Source organism: Triticum urartu, chromosome 7A (genome assembly GCF_056163025.1).
Source record: "Triticum urartu cultivar PI428250 chromosome 7A, HENAU_Tu73, whole genome shotgun sequence".
NCBI lineage: Eukaryota > Viridiplantae > Streptophyta > Magnoliopsida > Poales > Poaceae > Triticum > Triticum urartu.
This window is the reverse complement of record NC_141879.1, coordinates 424662771-424682366: the sequence shown is the minus strand read 5'-3', so window position 1 is coordinate 424682366 and position 19596 is coordinate 424662771. Positions and strand designations below refer to the sequence as shown.

Here is a 19596-nt window from a genome sequence, read left to right as displayed (position 1 = left end):
TTCCTTGTTGCTGAGCGCGGGATCGAGTAAAACCCTGTGAAGATCAAGGCCATTGAGCGGATGAAGAAGTCGACCTGGCTGCAGATGTCCAAAAGTTCACCGGGTGCCTAGCATCCCTCAGCCGGTTCATCAGCCGGCTGGGCGAGAAGGCCCTCCATTTGTACCAGCTGATGAAGAAGACCACATGCTTCGAGTGGATCGACCAGGCGGATGACGCCTTCCTCTAGCTCAAGCGCATGTTGTCCATGCCGCCTGATCTGGTCGCTGCGGGTGCTAAAGAGCCCATGTTCCTCAACATCGCTGGTACCAACCGGGTCGCCAGCACCGTGATTGTGGTCAAGCGCCCGGAAGACGGCAAGGCCAAGTCGGTCCAGTGGCTGGTCTACTGCCTGAGCGAGGTGCTGTCCACCTCCAAGCAGAACTACCCCCACTACCAGAAGATGTGCTACGGCGTGTACTTTGCCGCCAAGAAGCTGAAGTAGTACTTCCAGGAGCACACCATCACGGTCGTCTGCACTGCCCCCTTGCCGAGATCATGGGAAATAGAGATGCATCAGGCCGGGTGGCAAAAGTGGGCCATCGAGCTGGCTCCCCACACCATCCTCTACCAGACCCGCACCTCCATCAAGTCCCAAGCGCTGGTCGACTTCCTAGTCGACTGGGCCGAGACCCAGTACCTGCCGCCGGCGCCGGATTCTACCCATTGGTGGATGCACTTTGATGGCTCAAAGATGCGCACTGGCCTGGGAGCCGGCATCGTCCTCACCTGTCCCAAAGGTGACAAGCTCAAGTACACACTGCAGATCCACTTTGCCGCCTCCAACAACATGGCCAAGTACGAGGCGCTCGTCCATGGGCTCCGGCTAACCAAAGCGATCAACATCCGCCGGATTCTGTGCTATGGCAATTCAGACTTGGTGGTCCAGCAGTCATCTAGCAACTGGGATGCCAACATCGCAAGCTACCGCTTCCTCGTCCAGCAGATTAGTGGGCACTTCGACGGGAGCGAGTTCCTCCATGTGCCACGGGCCGGTAATGAGTAAGCCGACGCCCTGGCACGAATTGGTTCCACCCGGAAAGACATACCAGCCTGCGTCTCCCTTGAGTGCCTGCGTAAGCCGTCTATCAAGCCTTCGCCAGAATTAGAGTCCATCTTCACGCCAGCTGACCCCGGAGCAGTTGGATCCGGCTCAGGGACTTCAGCAGTCGGCCCGAGGACTTCGGCAAGTGGCCCGGGGCTGCAGAACCGGAATCCGTCCCGGGGACTTCAGAACTCGGCCTGGGGACTGCTGTAGTCGGCCTGGGGACTTCAGTGACGCAGCAAGCAGCAGCCGGCTCTGACCCGCCACCTCCCAACCCGACCACCCTGGTACCGGTTGTTGTCATGACAGTGGGAGAAGCTCCATCTTGGGCACATCCCATCCTCAATTTTCTGGTGAGCCAAGAACTACCAGCCGACGAGATCTTGGCCCGGTAGGTGCAACGTCGGGCGGCAGCATACACAATTGTCAACAGAGAGCTCATCAGGCGCAGTGTGACTGGTGTCTTCCAGCGCTGCGTGGAGCCGGAGAAGAGCATATCAATCCTCAGGGATATTCACCAAGGCGAATTTGGCCACCATGCTGCCTCCAAATCCCTCGTTGCCAAAGCTTTCCACCATGGTTTCTTCTGGCCGATTGCTTTGGACGATGCCAAGGAGTTGGTCCGCAAGTGCAAGGGGTGCCAGCGCTTCAGCTCCAGACAGCACCTGCCGGCCTCTACACTCAAGACCATCCCCCTTAATTGGACGTTTGTTGTATGGGGGTTGGATATGGTGGGCCCATTCAAGAAAGCACAAGGCGGCATGACCAATTTGCTAGTTGCCATGGACAAGTTCACAAAGTGGATCGAGGCAAGTCCAATCAAGAAGCTGAATGGTCCAACTATTGTCACGTTCATCGTGGATATCATCGTCTGGTTCAGCATCCCGCACAGCATAATCACCGACAATGGCACAAACTTTGCCAAAGGCACCTTGGCCCATTTTTTGCGCGACACAGGGCATCTGATTGGACCTAGCGTCTGTTTCCCATCCGCAGTCAAACGTCCAGGTGGAGCGAGCAAATGGCCTCATCCTGTTCGGCATCAAGCCTCGACTGGTCGAGCCACTGGAGCGCTCTGCCGGCTGCTGGATCGAGGAACTGCCGACCGTCGTTTGGAGTCTCCGGACCATGCCAAATCGAGCAACCGGCTTCACACCCTTCTTCCTCGTGTACGGCGCCGAGGTTGTCATCCTGATGTCGCTTGAAGCTACGTCGGTATTTCCCCAAAGAGGAAGGGATGATGCAGCACAACGGCGGTAGGTATTTCCCTCAGATACGAAACCAAGGTTATCGAACCAGTAGGAGAACCAAGCAAAACAACGTAAACAACACCTGCACACAAATAACAACTACTCGCAACCCGATGTGTAAAAGGGGTTGTAATCCCTGTCGGTGTCAAAACTGGCTTATCTCGAGTAGGGGTCCCGAACTGTGCTTCTGAGGATCGAAGGTAACAGGAGACAAAGGGGACACAATGTTTACCCAGGTTCGGTCCCTCTTAATGGAGGTAAAACCCTACTTCCTGCTTGATTGACTTTGATGAGTATAGGGGTTACAAGAGTTACCTCGAGATCGTCATGGCTAAACCCTAGATGTCTAGCCTATATGAATTCTGATAGCCTCTAGGGACTAGCCCCTCTGGTTTATATAGACACCTGAGGGGTCTAGGGTTGTACATAGTCGGTTTACAGAAGAAGGAAACTATACATCCAGACGCCAATCTTGCCATCCACGCAAAGGAGAGTCCTATCCAGACATCGAGGGAGGCCTTCTACCTTGTATCTTCATGGCCCATCAGTTCGGCCCATATTACACAGCCCGGACACCCGAGGACCCCTTAATCCAGGACTCCCTCAGTAGCCCCCGAACTTGCCTTCAATGGCGAGTAGTATCTGATACGTCTCTAACGTATCTATAATTTTTGGTTGTTCCATGCTATTACTATCTCTTTTGGATGTTAATGGGCTTTATTTTACACTTCTACATTATTTTGGGACTAACCTATTAACCGGAGGCCTAGCCCAAATTGCTGTTTTTTTTGCATATTTAGTGTTTCATAGAAAAAGAATATCAAACGGAATCCAAACGGAATGAAACCTTCTGGAGAGTTATTTCTGGAACAAACGTGATCCAGGGGATTGGGAGTGGACATTAAGAAACAATCGAGGAGGCCACGAGGCAGGGGGGCGCGCCTACCCCCCTGGGCGCGCCCTCCACCCTCGTGGGCCCCTTATTGCTCCACCGACCTACTTCTTCCTCCTATATATATTGACATACCCCGAAAACATCCAGGAGCACCACAAAACCCTATTTCCACCACCGCAACCTTTGATGACCCACAAGTATAGGGGATCTATCGTAGTCCTTTTGATAAGTAAGAGTGTCGAACCCAACGAGGAGCAGAAGGAAATGATAAGCGGTTTTCAGCAAGGTATTCTCTGCAAGCATTGAAATTATCGGTAACAGATAGTTTTGTGATAAGATAATTTGTAACAAATAGCAAGTAATAAAAGTTTTGTGAACCCAATCCTTTTTGTAGCAAAGGACAAGCCTGGACAAACTCTTATATGAAGGAAAGCGCTCCCGAGGACACATGGGAATTATCGTCAAGCTAGTTTTGTGATAGTTTTGTGAACCCAATCCTTTTTGTAGCAAAGGACAAGCCTGGACAAACTCTTATATGAAGGAAAGCGCACCCGAGGACACATGGGAATTATCGTCAAGCTAGTTTTCATCACGTTCATATGATTCGCGTTCGGTACTTTGATAATTTGATATGTGGGTGGACCGGTGCTTAAGTACTGTCCTTACTTGGACAAGCATCCCACTTATGATTAACCCCTATTGCAAGCATCCGCAACTACAACAGAAGTATTAAGGTAAACCTAACCATAGCATGAAACATATGGATCCAAATCAGCCCCTTACGAAGCAACACATAAACTAGGGTTTAAGCTTCTGTCGCTCTAGCAACCCATCATCTACTTATTACTTCCCAATGCCTTCCTCTAGGCCCAAACAATGGTGAAGTGTCATGTAGTCGACGTTCACATAACACCACTAGAGGAGAGACAACATACATCTCATCAAAATATCGAACGAATACCAAATTCACATGACTACTTATAGCAAGACTTCTCCCATGTCCTCAAGAACAAACGTAGCTACTCACAAAGCATATTCATGTTCATAATCAGAGGGGTATTAATATGCATAATTGATCTGAACATATGATCTTCCACCAAGTAAACCAACTAGCATCAACTACAAGGAGTAATCAACACAACTAGCAACCCACAGGTACCAATCTGAGGTTTGGATACAAAGATTGGATACAAGAGATGAACTAGGGTTTGAGATGAGATGGTGCTGGTGAAGATGTGTGACGCCCCGAGACCGATGCGCCAGGTATCTTCTAGTTATTCACTATCATTGCCATGTCATTTGCTTGCGTGTCGCATCTTTCCATGTCATCATGTGCATTGCATCATCATGTTTTCGAAACTTGCATCCGTCCTAGCCTCCCCGTTCTTTCTGTTGTCCGTTCTGAGCCCGACCACACTCGCACGCGCCCGTGGCATGTCCGAAATATTATTTTATAAGTGGCCGGAAAATTTTCTCGGAATGGGATGAAAGTTCGCGTGCGATCTTATTATAGTGTTGGTAGACCGCCTGCCAAGTTTCATCGCATTCGGAGTCTGTTTGATGCCCCAACGGATACATATAGCGGCATTATAGCCGGTCTTGTCGTCCGATGTTTTTGGTCTCCGAAAACTGCTGCCGGGTCTCTCTCTCTCTCTTCTCTCCCGCGGCCCTCGGCCATCTACATAGTCACAACCAGCCCACCTAGGCCTACCTATCCTCCCTCTCGATCGGAACCAACGGTCGCAATCGGAGGTTCCGAAAACCCCTCCTAACCCCCCTTTATCTTTGGCCTTTCGTCAAACCCCTCGCGCGTTCGAAAGCTGCCCCGAACCCGAATCGCTCAGACGTGACCATTGGGTCCGGATCATCCCCAAACATCCCTAAAATGTCTTTATTTCTTTGTTTGTACGCCCTAGCCTATTTATCCGGGACCGTCCGATTAAAATCGAAGGGACCAAATGCCCCTATCAAAATCCACTTGCTATATATATAAGACCACCTACCAAATCAACCTAACCCTAGAATCTAGGATGGTTGTCCCATCCATACCTCCTCCCCGCCGCCACTCCACCTGGTTCCTCGGGATCCATCCCGGTCCAACCAGCGAGCCCCCCTCCTCCTACTTTGTTCCCCGAAGGGATCGAGAGAGCTGCCACTGCCTTGTCACCTCCCGCGCCTCTCGACCCCCGCCTCCTCTGCACACATCTCGCCGGAGCAAGCCCATCCCGATCCAGTCATTGGCGGTGAACAGCAGCAACAACCGAGGCCCCCCTGCTCCCTGCCTCCTCACGTTGGCGACCAACCCGACGACTCCAGGCCCTGTCTCGTGCCCCTGCTTCTTTCCTTTGTCTCCCTCGCTGCTCCCTATGTCTCACCCGTTTCACTCTCTCTCTATCTCTCTCTATTCTTTGTAACAAGGCCGTCGCTTGATGAGCTCCTCGCCTGCGCCGTCTTCATCCTCGCCGAGCCTCGCCATGGATGCTGCCTCCTCGGCCTCGTCATAGGACAAGCGCCTAGCCGCTCTGCCTCGATTACGCGTGGATCAGCCGCCGCCAAGTCCCTTTCCCCGCCGCCTTCCGGTCCTCACCGCCCGGAGCAAGCCGCCGCACCGTTCGTCGTCTTCGCGCCAACCTGCCATCGCCAAGACCTTGTCTCTGTCCAGATCCACTCGGCGCTGCCCGTTCCTGACCATCTGCGCCGCCTGTTCAAGTCCCAGCACCGCCTCGTTCTTCTTCCTGGAGCGAAAGCAGCCACCTGCTCGATCCCTGCTTCACGAACGAGACGACGAGCGCCCAGTTTCTTCGTTGACCACGTCAGTCAGATCCGGTGGGCCCGCATTGCTTCCCCTGTTGGCCCAGCACGCCCCCTCACCCAGATGCGGCCTGCCAGCTTGTCCTCTGACCGGGCCGAAGCCCATGGGCGAGGACGCGCCCAGCCCCTCTCCTATGCGCTGCTGGGCCAGCCAGATTTCGGCCCATGCATTTTTTTTCGTGCACTGCGAATTTTGCCATTTATCCCAAAAACTGAATATTTACAGATTACCCCTTGCCGTTCATGCATTTAATAACTGAATAACCATGCATCGGTTTGAAATAAGTTATATATGTAAAATGCTCAGAATTTTGTGTAGATAAATAATATACAACTTTCATCCATGTTTAAAATGCTTAAAATGATGTTTGATTAAATTTTTCTCAGATGCCATGTCAAAATGATTTATTTCATAACTAATTAACCATAGCACGGATTTAAATAATCTTTATATGTAAATGGGGTCGAAAATTGCCTAGTTTAACATGGTGCACTCATCTTGCATGTTTAACAACTCTAAAATATGCTTTAGGACAGAACAGTACCAAATTCGTAATATGCATATGAGGATTTTTCGGACTTGTTGTTTGTTGTTCCAGCCTCATTTAAACTTGCCTAGATAGGTAGTTTTATTATGTTTCACCTCTTGCCATGTTATTAACATTTAATATTGTTGAGTACATAAACGAGAGAGAACTAAATAAGTCATGTTGTGTTTCGTCAATATGCAACTCGTTCCATATTGAGCTCCACTTAACTTGTAGAGTTGTTTGTGCATTTTTCCATGTCATGCCTCATTAAACCGGACATGCATCATACTTGGTTGTGCATCATGACATGCTTATGTGATGGTTGTTTACTATGTTGCTTGATTCTTTCCGGGTTGCTTCTCCCGTTAGCTTCGGTTTCGTTCCGGGGTTGCGAGGATCCGTTCGACTACGTCCATTTGTCTTCTTCATGGACTCGTTCTTCTTCCTTGCAGGACCTCAGGCAAGATGACCATACCCTCAAAATCACTTTATCTTTGCTTGCTAGTTGTTCGCTCTATTGCTATGCCGCGCTACCTACCACTTGCTATATCATGCCTCCCATATTGTCAGGTCAAGCCTCTAACCCACCCTTCCTAGCAAACTGTTGTTTGGCTATGTTACCGCTTTTGCTCAGCCCCTCTTATAGCGTTGCTAGTTGCAGGTGAAGATGAAGCTTGTTCCATGTTGGAACATGGATATTGTTGGGATATCATTATAATCTCTTATTTACTTTAATGCATCTATATACTTGGTAAAGGGTGGAAGGCTCGGCCTTATGCCTGGTGTTTTGTTCCACTCTTATCGCCCTAGTTTCCGTCATACCGGTGTTATGTTCCTTGATTTTGTGTCCCTAACGCGGTTGGGTGTTATGGGACCCCCTTGACAGTTCGCTTTGAATAAAACTCCTCCAGCAAGGCCCAACCTTGGTTTTACATTTGCCAAACAACCTACTACCCTTCCCTTGGGTCGGCCAACCCAAGGGTCATCTTTATTTTAACCCCCCGGGCCAGTGCTTGTCTAAGTGTTGGTCCGAACCGAGCCGCCTGCGGGGCCACCTCGAGAAAACTCGAGGTCTGGTTTTACTCGTAGCTTGTCTCATCCGGTGTTTCCCTGAGAACGAGATATGTGCAGCTCCTATCGGGATGTTGGCGCATCGGGCGGTCTTGCTGGTCTTGTTTTACCATTGTCAAAATGTCTTGTAACCGGGATTCCGAGTCTGATCGGGTCTTCCTGGGAGAAGGAATATCCTTCGTTGACCGTGAGAGCTTGTGATGGGCTAAGTTGGGACACCCCTGCAGGGTTTGAACTTTTGAAAGCCGTGCTCGCGGTTATGGGCAGATGGGAATTTGTTAACGTCCGGTTGTAGAGAACTTGACACTTAACTTAATTAAAATGAATCAACCGCGTGTGTAGCCGTGATGGTCTCTTTCCAGCGGAGTCTGGGAAGTGAACATGGTTCTTGTGTTATGCTTCAATGTAAGTAGTTTCAGGGTCAATTCTTGATCACTTCTAGTTCACGACCGCTGTGTTGCCTCTCTTCTTGCTCTTATTTGCGTAAGTTAGCCACCATATATGCTTAGTGCTTACTGCAGCTCCACCTCATTACCCCTTTCCTACCGATAAGCTTAAATAGTCTTGATCTCACGGGTGTGAGATTGCTGAGTCCTCGTGACTCACAGATACTTCCAAACAGTTGCAGGTGCTGATGATACCAGTGTAGGTGATGCAACCAAGCTCAAGTGGGAGCTCGATGATAATCTTGATCGTTGTTTTGTTTCATTTCCTGTTGATCAGTAGTGGAGCCCAGTTGGGGTGATCGGGTATCTAGCGTTTGGGGTTGTCTTTCTTTATTTTGGTTCTATAGTCGGACCTTGATTGTATTCTGGATGATGTATGATATATTTATGTATTGTGTGAAGTGGAGATTGTAATACGACTCTTTATCCCTTCTTTTTCAGTACATGGGATGTGTAAAGATTACCCCTCTTGCGACATGCCTACCATGCGGTTATGCCTCTAAGGCGTGCTCCGACACGTGGGAGATATAGCCGCATCATGGGTGTTACAAGATGTTGATGGATATTAACCCCCTCCCGATGAGAGGATCGTTGGTGATGACGATGGTGATGATTTCCCCCTCCCGGAGGGAAGTTTCCCCCGCAGAACAGCTCTGCCGGAGCCCTAGATTGGTTCCACCAAGGTTCCACCTCGTGGCAGCGGAGTTTCTTCCCGAAAGCTTGCTTATGATTTTTCCTCGGACGAAAGACTTCATATAGCCAAAGATGGGCATCAGAAGGCCACCAGGGGGGCCACGAGGCAGGGCGCGTGCCCAGGGGGGGTAGGGCACGCCCCCACCCTTGTGGCTGGTGGGTGGCCCCCTCTGGTGCTTTCTTTGCTCAGTATTTTTTATATATTCTGAAAATAACTTCCGGGAAGTTTCAGGACTTTTGGAGCTGTGCATAATAGGTCTCTAATATTTGGTCCTTTTCCAGCCCAGAATTCCAGCTGTCGGCATTCCCCCTCTTCATGTAAACCTTGTAAAATAAAAGAGAATAGGCATAAGTATTGTGACATAATGTGTAATAACAACCCATAATGCAATAAATATCAATATAAATGTATGATGCAAAATGGACGTATCAACTCCCCCAAGCTTAGACCTCTCTTGTCCTCAAGCGAAAGCCAAAATCGAAAAATATGTCCACATGTTTGGAGATAGAGGTTTCGATAAAATAAAATATAGACATGAGGGCATCAAGATCATTCTTAGAACAACAACATATGATCTCTTATGCTAAAGTAACAATTCAATCACAATTTCAAGTATGAATCATAAACTTCATTGAGAACCAACAAACTCTAATCTCAGTCATTGAGGCAATTGAAATTTATCATAACATAGGAAGGAGTCAATATAAGAGCTTTTCAGCAAGTCCACATACTCAACTATCATTTAGTCTTTCACAATTGCTAACACTCAGGCAATACTTATGGGTATCGAGTTTTAATCGGACACAGAGAATGATAGGGGCTTATAGTTTTGCCTCCCAACTTTTTACCTCAAGGGTAACATCAACAATAATAGTTCATGCAAACCCACATCCAATTAGCTAGATGTATCTGGATGTTTCCAACACATTGTGCTTGCCAAAGGATAAAATGTAAAAAGGAAAGGTGAATATCACCATGACTCTTATATAAGGTAGAAGATAAAAGTAAAATATAGGCCCTTCACAGAGGGAAGCAGAGGTTGTCATGCGCTTTTATGGTTGGATGCACAAAATCTTAATGCAAAAGAACATCACTTTATATTGCCACCTGTGATATGGACCTTCATTATGCAGTCCGTCGCTTTTATTTCTTCCATATCACAATCTCGTATAAAGCTTATTTTCTCCACATTAATAAGTCATACATATTTAGAAGGCAATTTTTTATTGCATGCACCAATGACAAATTACTTGAAGGATCTTACTCAATCCATAGGTAGGTATGGTGGACTCTCATGGCAAAACTGGGTTTAGGGATATTTGGAAGCACAAGTTGTATTTCTACTTGGTGCAAACAACTTGGCTAGCATGAGAGGGAAAGGTAAGCTCAACACGTTGGATGATCCATGACAATATAATTTATCTCAGATGTAATAAAACATAACCCATTACGTTGTCTTCCTTGTCCAACATCAACTCTTTAGCATATCATACTTTAATGAGTGCTCACAATCATAAAAGATGTCCAAGATAATATATTTATATGTGAAGACCTCTCTTTCTTTATTACTTCGTATTAATTGCAATGATGACCAAAACTATGTTTTTCAACTCTCAACAACTTTTATTCATCATACTCTTTATATGTGAGCTCATTACTCTCCATAAGATCCATATGATCTCTTTATTTCTTTTTATTCTTTCTCTTTTATTTTATTCCCTCAAGGTCATAGCAAGATAATCAAGCCCTTGACTCAACACTAATCTTTATCATATATAGCTCATGGACTCGATTACATAGAAGAATCATAAAGCAAAACTCGCAACTAGATCATACTAAAACTTTATTCTACTAGATCAAGATATTATCAAAGGATCAAAGTAAGAAAAACGGTAAATATAAAAGTGATGGTGATATGATACCAGGGCACTCCCCCAAGCTTGGCAGTTGCCAAGGGGAGTGCCCATACCCGATGCTCAGTTCTTCTTTGTTGGCGAAGAAGGTGTTGGCGATGATGGATAGTCGCACATCGAGTGTAGGAGATCCTCCAATTTGCGGATAATGCCCTTGAGTGCGATGATATGCTCCTTCAACAAAATATTTTCACTTGTGAGATACTTGTTTTGAATGCGAGCTAACTCAATCATCTTGAGAGCTTCAATCTCCGTTATGGTAAAGAGATTGTGGTGAGGTTGAAGGATGTCTGCTTCTACTACTGTCAGGACTTGATCCCCCATGCCCTTCTTGATCCCATCATCCTTGTTGATCTCTCCGGGTTCTTCTCTCTTCAGCTCTATTTTCATTAGCCAAGCATCGTTGCCCTCATTGTTGGAGGAGGAGGGAGACGACATGATGCCTGGCCTTGACAACCCTGGCAGGAAACAGCTCGAAACAAAAACATGAGATATTTGCGTGATAAGATGGTCAAAACCTTCGGGAGATTATATAATGAATTTTTACCGACCAAAAGAAGTATTTTGCAAGAAAACGGAGTCCGGAGAGCGCACGAGGTGCCCACGAGGCAGGGGGCGTGCCCAGGGGGTAGGGCGCGCCCTGGCCCTTGTGTAAGCCTCGTGTCCTTTCTGGTCTGCTTCTTATTTTCCTATTTTATTAAATATTCCAAAACGGAAAAAAATTGCCATTAGAACTGTTTTGGAGTCGGTTTACTTACCGTACCACGTACCTATTCCTTTTCGGAGTCTGAAATGTTCCGGAAAGTGTCCTTTATGTATTCCTCCGGGGTTACGGTTTCAATAACATTAGTTTCAACATTTATAGGATTACCTGAGATATAATGTTTGATTCTTTGACCATTCAACACCCCGAATTTGTGCCTTCGGAGTTGTTGATTTTTATGGCACCGGAATGATAGACCTCCTCGATGACGTAAGGACCTTCCCATTTAGAGAGGAGTTTGCCTGCAAAAAATCTCAAACGAGAGTTGTATAGCAATACATAATCACCAATATAAACAGTTTGGCATTCTCATAGGCCTGGGTTCTCCATTCATCAAGTGAGCTAATGTCAAATAGCCCCTTTTCACCGTCAAGTTTGAAGTCATAGTTGAGCTCTTTGATAGCCCAATATGCCTTATTTTCTAGTTTGAGAGGTAAGTGACATGCTTTACCATAAACCATTTTATACGAAGACATACCCATAGGGTTTTTATATGCAGTTCTATAGGCCCATAATGCATCATCAAGTTTCTTGGACCAATTCTTTCTAGATCTATTAACAGTCTTTTGCAAAATTGATTTGAGCTCTCTGTTACTCAATTCAACTTGACCACTAGACTGCGGGTGATAAGGAGATGCAATTATATGATTAACATCATACTTAGCAAGCATTTTACGAAAGGAACCATGAATAAAATGTGAACCACCATCAGTCATTAAATATCTAGGGACTCCAAACCTCGGAAAAATAACTTATTTAAGCATCTTAATAGAGGTGTTATGATCAGCACTAATAGTTGGAATAGCTTCTACCCACTTCGTAATGTAATCAACAGCAACTAAAATATGTGTATACCCATTAGAGGAAGGAAAAGGTCCCATATAATCAAAGCCCCAAACATCAAATGGTTCAATAACAAGTGAATAATTCATAGGAATTTCTTGACGTCTACTAATAATACCAATTCTTTGACATTCATCACAAGACAAGACAAACTTACGGGCATCCTTGAAGAGAGTAGGCCAATAAAAACCAGATTGCAATACCTTATGTGCAGTTCTGTCTCCAGCGTGGTGTCCTCCATAAGCTTCGGAGTGGCACTTGCGTAGGATCTGTTCCTGTTCATGCTCAGGTACACAACATCTAATAACACCATCTACTCGTTCTTTATAAAGATGTGGGTCATCCCAGAAGTAATGTCTTAAATCATAGAAAAACTTTTTCTTTTGCTGGTATGTGAAACTAGGTGGTATAAATTTAGCAACAATGTAATTAGCATAATCAGCATACCATGGAGCAGTACGAGAAGCATTTGTGACAGCTAATTGTTCACCAGGAAAGCTATCATCAATAGGTAGTGGGTCATCAAGAACATTCTCTAACCTAGACAAGTTGTCTGCAACGGGGTTATCAGCTCCCTTTCTATCAATGATATGCAAATCAAATTCTCGTAGCAGGAGAACCCATCTAATAAGTCTAGGTTAAGTATCTTTCTTTTCCATAAGATATTTAATAGCAGCATGATCAGTGTGGATAGTTACTTTAGAATCAACAATATAAGGTCTGGACTTATCACATGAAAATAAAACTGCTAAAATTTCTTTTTCAGTAGTAGCACAATTTCTCTAGGCATTGTCTAGAGTTTTACTAGCATATTGAATAACATTTAATATCTTATCAACTCTTTGCCCTAGAACTGCACCTACAGCATAATCACTAGCATCACACATAATTTCAAAAGGTAAATTCCAATCAGGTGGCGAAACAATAGGTGCAGAAATCAAAGCTTTCTTAAGTATTTCAAATGCTTCTACACAATCATCATCAAAGAAAAAAGGAATATCTTTTTGTAATAGGTTAGTCAGAGGCCGAGAAATTTTTCAAAAGTCCTTAATGAACCTCCTATATAAACCGGCATGACCCAGAAAACTTCTTATACCTTTGATGTCCTTAGGACACGTCATATTTTCAATAGCATCAACTTTAGCTTTGTCAACTTCAATGCCTCTTTCAGAAATTTTATGCCCCAAGACAATGCCTTCATTAACCATAAAGTGGCACTTCTCCCAATTCAAAACGACATTAGTTTCTTCACATCTCTGCAAAACTCAATCAAGGTTTCTCAAGCAATCATCAAAAGAGGATCCATAAACGGAGAAATCATCCATGAATACCTCACAAATATTTTCAAAAAAGTCAAAGAATATAGCCATCACGCATCTTTGAAAGGTAGCAGGTGCATTACATAAACGAAAAGGCATACGTCTATAAGCAAAAGTACCGAAAGGGAAAGTAAAAGTGGTCTTTTCTTGATCCTCAGCTGACACATGTATTTGAGAGAAACCAGAGTAACCATCTAGAAAGCAAAAGTGTGTATGTTTGGATAATCTTTCTAGCATTTGATCAATAAAAGGCAAAGGGTACTGATCTTTTTAGTAGCTTTATTTAATTTGTGGAAATCAATTACCATCCTATAAACTGTTATAATTCTTTGCAGTATCAATTCATCTTTATCATTAGGGACAACAGTAATACCTCCCTTCTTAGGGACACAATGGACATGACTTACCCACTGACTATCAGCAACTGGATAAATTATACCTGCCTAAAGGAGCTTTAATATTTCCGTTCTTACCACTTCTTTCATCTTAGGATTTAGCCGTCATTGGTGATCAATAACTGGTTTGGCGTCTTTCTCCAAATTTATTTTGTATTGACATAGAGTGGGACTAATGCCCTTAAGATCATCAAGAGTATATCCAATAGCAGCACGGTGCTGCTTCAGAGTTTTCAATAATTTATCTTCCTCCTTCTCTGAAAGGTTAGCACTAATAATAATAGGATATATCTTATTTTCATCAAGATAGCATATTTAAGAGTATCAGGTAATGGTTTAAGCTCAAACACAGGATCACCCTTGGGTGGAGGAGGATCCCCTAGGATTTCAACAGGTAAGTTGTGTTTCAGATTAGGTCCTTATTTAAAGAATACTTCATCTATTTCCCTTCTTTCATTCATGAAGAGATCATTTTCCTGGTCTAGCAAATATTGTTCGAAAGGATCGGTAGGAGGCACGGCAATAGAAGCAAGACCAATAATTTCATTTTTACTAGGCAATTCCTCATCACGGGGTTGTCTACGAAACTTAGCAAATTAAACTCATGAGACATATCCCCTAAACCAATAGAAACAATATCCTTATTGCAGTCTATCTTAGCATTAACACTATTCAAGAAGGGTCTACCAAATATAATGGGACAAAAGCTATCTTGTGGGAACCAAGAACAAGAAAATCAACAGGATATTTAACCTTCCCACACAAGACTTCAACATCTCTAACAATCCCTATTGGTGAAATAGTATCTTTATTGGCAAGCTTAATGGTAACATCGATATATTCTATCTTAGCAGGTGCAATGTCATGCATAATTTCTTTGTATAAGGAATGAGGTATTGCACTTGCACTAGCACCCATATCACATAAGCCATGATAGCAATGATATCCTATTTTAACAGAAATAACAGGCATGCCTACAACAGGCCTATGTTTATTTTTAGTATCAGGTCTAGCAATTCTAGCAGTCTCATCACAGAAGTAAATAACACGCCCATCAATATTATTGGCCACGAGATCTTTAACCATAGAAATATTAGGTTTGCTCAGGGGGTTTGTGTGTCCTAATATTACTTTTGTTGACTACAGTTGAAGCTTTAGCATGATCCTTTATTCTAACAGGGAAAGGTGGTTTCTCAACATAAGCAGTAGGAACAATAGGATAATTATAAGTGACAGTCTTTTCTTCAACTTTAATAGGTGCAACTACTTTTACTTCAATGGGATAATTATATTTAAACCACTTCTCCTTAGGGAGATCAACATGAGTAGCAAATGATTCACAGAAAGAAGCTACTATCTCAGAGTCAAGTCCATATTTAGTGCTAAATTCACGGAAAGCATCAGTATCCATAAAATATTTAACACAATCAAACTTAGGTGTTATACCTGACTCCTTACCTTTGTCGAGATCCCAATCTTCAAAGTTGCGTTTAATTCTTTCCAAAAAATCCCATTTGAATTCAATAGTCTTCATCATAAAAGAGCCAATACAAGAAGTATCGAGAATGGAGCGATTACTGAGAGAAAGCTGAGCATAAAATTTTTGAATAATCATTTCCCTTGAGAGCTCATGATTGGGGCATGAATATAACATCGACTTAAGCCTCCCCCAAGCTTGCGCGATGCTTTCTCCTTTGCAAGGCCAAAAATTATATATATAATTACGATCACTGTGAACAAGATGCATAGGATAAAACTTCTGATGAAATTCCAATTTCAATCGCTTGCAGTCCCATGATCCCATATCATCACATAGCCTATACCATGTAAATGCCTCTCCCTTCAAAGATAAACCGAAGACCTTCTTCTTGATAACATCCTCGAGCATACCTGCAAGCTTAAATAATCCACAAACTTCATCCACATAGATTAAGTGTAAATCAGGATTTAATGTTTCATCTCCTGCAAAAGGATTAGCTAGAAGTTTCCCTATAATACCCGAAGGAATTTCAAAGTAAACATTTTCAGTGGGTTCAGTAGGTTGAGGAGCAACTCTTTTCTCTACTAGTCGGGGTGAAGATACCCCGAACAAGCCCCTCAAAGGATTATGTTCCATAGTAACAAGTGACAGTAAATTTCAGCACTATATAAATTTTTCCTTACCAAATTCCACCTACCAAAGGCGCTTCACTCCCCGGCAACGGCGCTAGAAAAGAGTCTTGATGACCCACAAGTATAGGGGATCTATCGTAGTCCTTTCGATAAGTAAAAGTGTCGAACCCAACGAGGAGCTGAAGGAAATGATAAGCGGTTTTCAGTAAGGTATTCTCTGCAAGCACTGAAATTATCGGTAACAGATAGTTTTGTAATAAGATAATTTGTAACGAATAGCAAGTAATATAAGTAAATAAGGTGCAGCAAGATGGACCAATCCTTTTTGTAGCAAAGGACAAGCCTAGACAAACTCTTATATGAAGGAAAGCATTCCCGAGGACACATGGGAATGTAACATCCCAAATTTTCAATTTGGAATGTTATACATTAGGTCATCATGCATATCATGTTTTATTTTGCTTTTGGTTTCGATCCTAGAAAATCCTAAGCAACTCAAGGACCCACGGAGAGAGTTGGAGATTTCGTTATTTACATATTTGAGTTTTCTCAAATTATGTAAACAGGATCATTTGATTTTATTTATTGTATCATCAATTATTTCTATTGCAAAAATATGAGAGAGGGAATAAAATGACTTTCCCAAAATATATAAATATTGAGGATTTAATAAAAAAAATTAAATAAGTTTTATTTCGGAGTTTTTCGGTATTTTATTTGATTTTAGGAAAAATGCACGTTTTTCAAAGTTGAAGTTTGGGCCCAGATAAATGTTCACTTTATCGGGCTTGATTTTAGAAACCCGGAAAAATTTATTTCGTGATTTTTGGAGTCAGTTTAGTATTTCTTTTTTATTTTTTCTTCCAAGCGGAATTATTTAAAAAAAACGCGCGGAACCGACTTTGGGCCGTACTCGGCCAGGACACCGCTGGCCGGGGGCTTTATAAGCCGCCGCCCGAGGTCCGAGAGAGAGAGAGCCCAGCTGCTGCCGCCTAACCCTAGCCGCCGCCCTAACCCTAGCCGCCGCCGCCCGCCGTCGCCGCCGCGGGAGTTGCCCGCCGCCCGAGGTTCGCCGCCGCCTCAACTTCCGCGCCGTTTAAAAAATAAATAAATAAAAAAATTCTGTTCGTCGTTTTTCTTTTTCGTCGGATTTTTCGCGGTTATTTTCTGATCGCGATTTCTGATCCGATTTTCGTTTTAGTATAACTTTTCGCTCGTTTATCGGAATCAGGCGATTCAAGCGCCTGGAGTTTCGTCTCGAAACCTTCTTTCCGAATAACCAACTTAAACAAGTTTTTTGCTACTGTAAAATTTGCCTTAGATCCAGATTACTAGAACGAAGTTGTCTTCTTTCGCTGTTTGATTTCTTTTGCTTCGTTCGATTTGATTCTTTTTGCAAACCAGGGTTCTTAAGTTGAACTTTCTGGTCAGATCTTCTATTTGAGTTTTACCTGTGCATTAGATGAGTACTTATTGTATTCTTGTTGTTTGTCTGTGATAGAATACCCGGAGTGCGCCGCCTGTTACTTCGAATCTCTAGGTTTCGCGGATCATCAGCAAGGCAAGTAACACTTTGATCATACCTTTTTCTACAACCCAGTTTTATTGCATTAGATCAATCCTCACACATTGCATGATTAGGATCTAATTAAATTGTGGGATGGGAAGTAGATGAGGTAGTACCTATTACCTGTTTATTATCAAACCTTTGGGAGTTACTTCTGCGTTTGCTTACTATGCCATGCTATGCTAGTAGACGTGGATTGGGTGAGTGATATCCATGACAGATGTGAGATTGTTAATTAATGGTTTATCTAAGGTGGCAACCTAAACACACATCTTGGTGGATTGAGGCACCTGGGTATTCCAGGACTTGCCTGTTTTTCTTTTGGACGGCCACCCAGGCTCAAAGGGATCATGAGATTATTCATACTAGAAACTTCCGTGTGCAGCCACAAGCCATTATGGGCTCTGGCATAATTGACTAAGTTGTGCGAACTCTTACAGTGGTAGACTAGCAGATGTAGGGGATGTAGATGGTACGGTCTACCCGATCATAAGGTGCTAGCGCTTCTGAAAGACTATGTCTCGGTCATCCATTTCTCAAACACCTTGTAGTGCGAGAAATCCAACGAAGGCGATCGAGTCTTGTGGGGAAAAGTGCGCAAACCTCTGCAGAGTGTAATAAATTAATCATGGTTAGCCATGTCCCCGGTTATGGACATCTTGAGTATCTAGTACCTGGATTATCATGTGAATCTCAACATGTTACTCTAAACTTAATTTTGTTGGGTTTTAAAGATGTTATTTAATTGGGATTGAGAATGCTGTCAACCATTCTTAATGTTTAACAACCACCATGATAGTAATTAAATTTATTCCTTTGAAGTAGGAAAAAATTGGCTTTACGCAAAAACTGTAACCATAGAGCTTTCCACCAGCCAAATATGCATATAGTATAGTTGTTGCATTCCATTACTCTCTATGTGTTACCTTGCCAGCATATTCCATGTGCTGGCCCGTTTTCGGGCTACAACGTTAATGTTGCAGACTTTTCAGACGACGATTGAGGAGTTTTAGGTCGTGGTTCTATACTCAGTGATGCCGTTGGAGTTGATGGACTCACTTATCTTCCAAGCCTTCCACTGTTATCATTATTAGATGGCCTTAAGCCATATTTATTGTTCTAAGTTCTCTTTTGAGACACTCGATGTAATAAGCGTGTGATTGCTACTCTGCTATAAATCCTCTGAGTACTGTGTGGTGTCAGCATTACTGATCCAGGGATGACACCGGAGCAGAGAGATCAGACTGTTTGAGGTCTGGTCGCTATAGAGATGGTATCAGAGCACACGCTGACTGTAGGACACGACCACTAAGCCAAAGACCTAGATCACTACTCACTCTCTTCTCTTCTGACTTCTCATCTTTTCTACTCTTTAGGATGGCGGATGCAAGGAACAAGTTCACCCAACCAGATGAGGATACGCCCTTTGGACGCCACTTGAAGGAAGTCACTAGATACCTGAACATAGGAATACCAAGCTTCACGGGAACCTACAACGCCACCTTACCTGAAGAAGAGCGCTGGATGATTCATGTTCAAGTTCCAGGAAGGACGTTCATGCCAGTCACTGAGCCCATAGAGTTTTCTTTTGATGCACCAACTTGGAGTCTAGGAAAGAGTATGGCAGCTCACATCGCCATGGGACGCATTGGAGAAATCTACCACAAGGATCTCAAGGATACTATCTACCAGATTTGTGGGCGCCGAGATGAACACTGGGAGATGATCAGCACCAGGAAAGATAGATCAATTGCTGCTTTTATTCAGGAGTTAAATCAGCACATTCGACGACAGGAGAATCAGATGTGCGCCGACATGATAGATCTGAAGAAGGCTAAGACCAGAATCAAGGAACTGGAGGAAGAACTCAAGGCTACACGTGAAGATTATGAAGAAGAAATTGAA

General features: G+C 43.9%; 1 protein-coding gene across 1 annotated transcript in view; it reads left to right on the top strand.

Annotated features, from left to right (window-relative positions):
• The first annotated feature begins 245 nt into the window (after positions 1 to 245).
• Positions 246 to 19596, top strand: part of LOC147959826 (uncharacterized) — a 38420-nt gene continuing 19069 nt past the window's right edge. Inside the window, exons 1-5 of the mRNA XM_087532937.1 lie at positions 246 to 398; positions 492 to 1039; positions 1180 to 1369; positions 1553 to 2017; positions 2079 to 2293. Coding sequence (XP_087389063.1) covers positions 246 to 398; positions 492 to 1039; positions 1180 to 1369; positions 1553 to 2017; positions 2079 to 2293 — 1571 coding nt within the window. The remainder of the gene's footprint in view (positions 399 to 491; positions 1040 to 1179; positions 1370 to 1552; positions 2018 to 2078; positions 2294 to 19596) is intronic.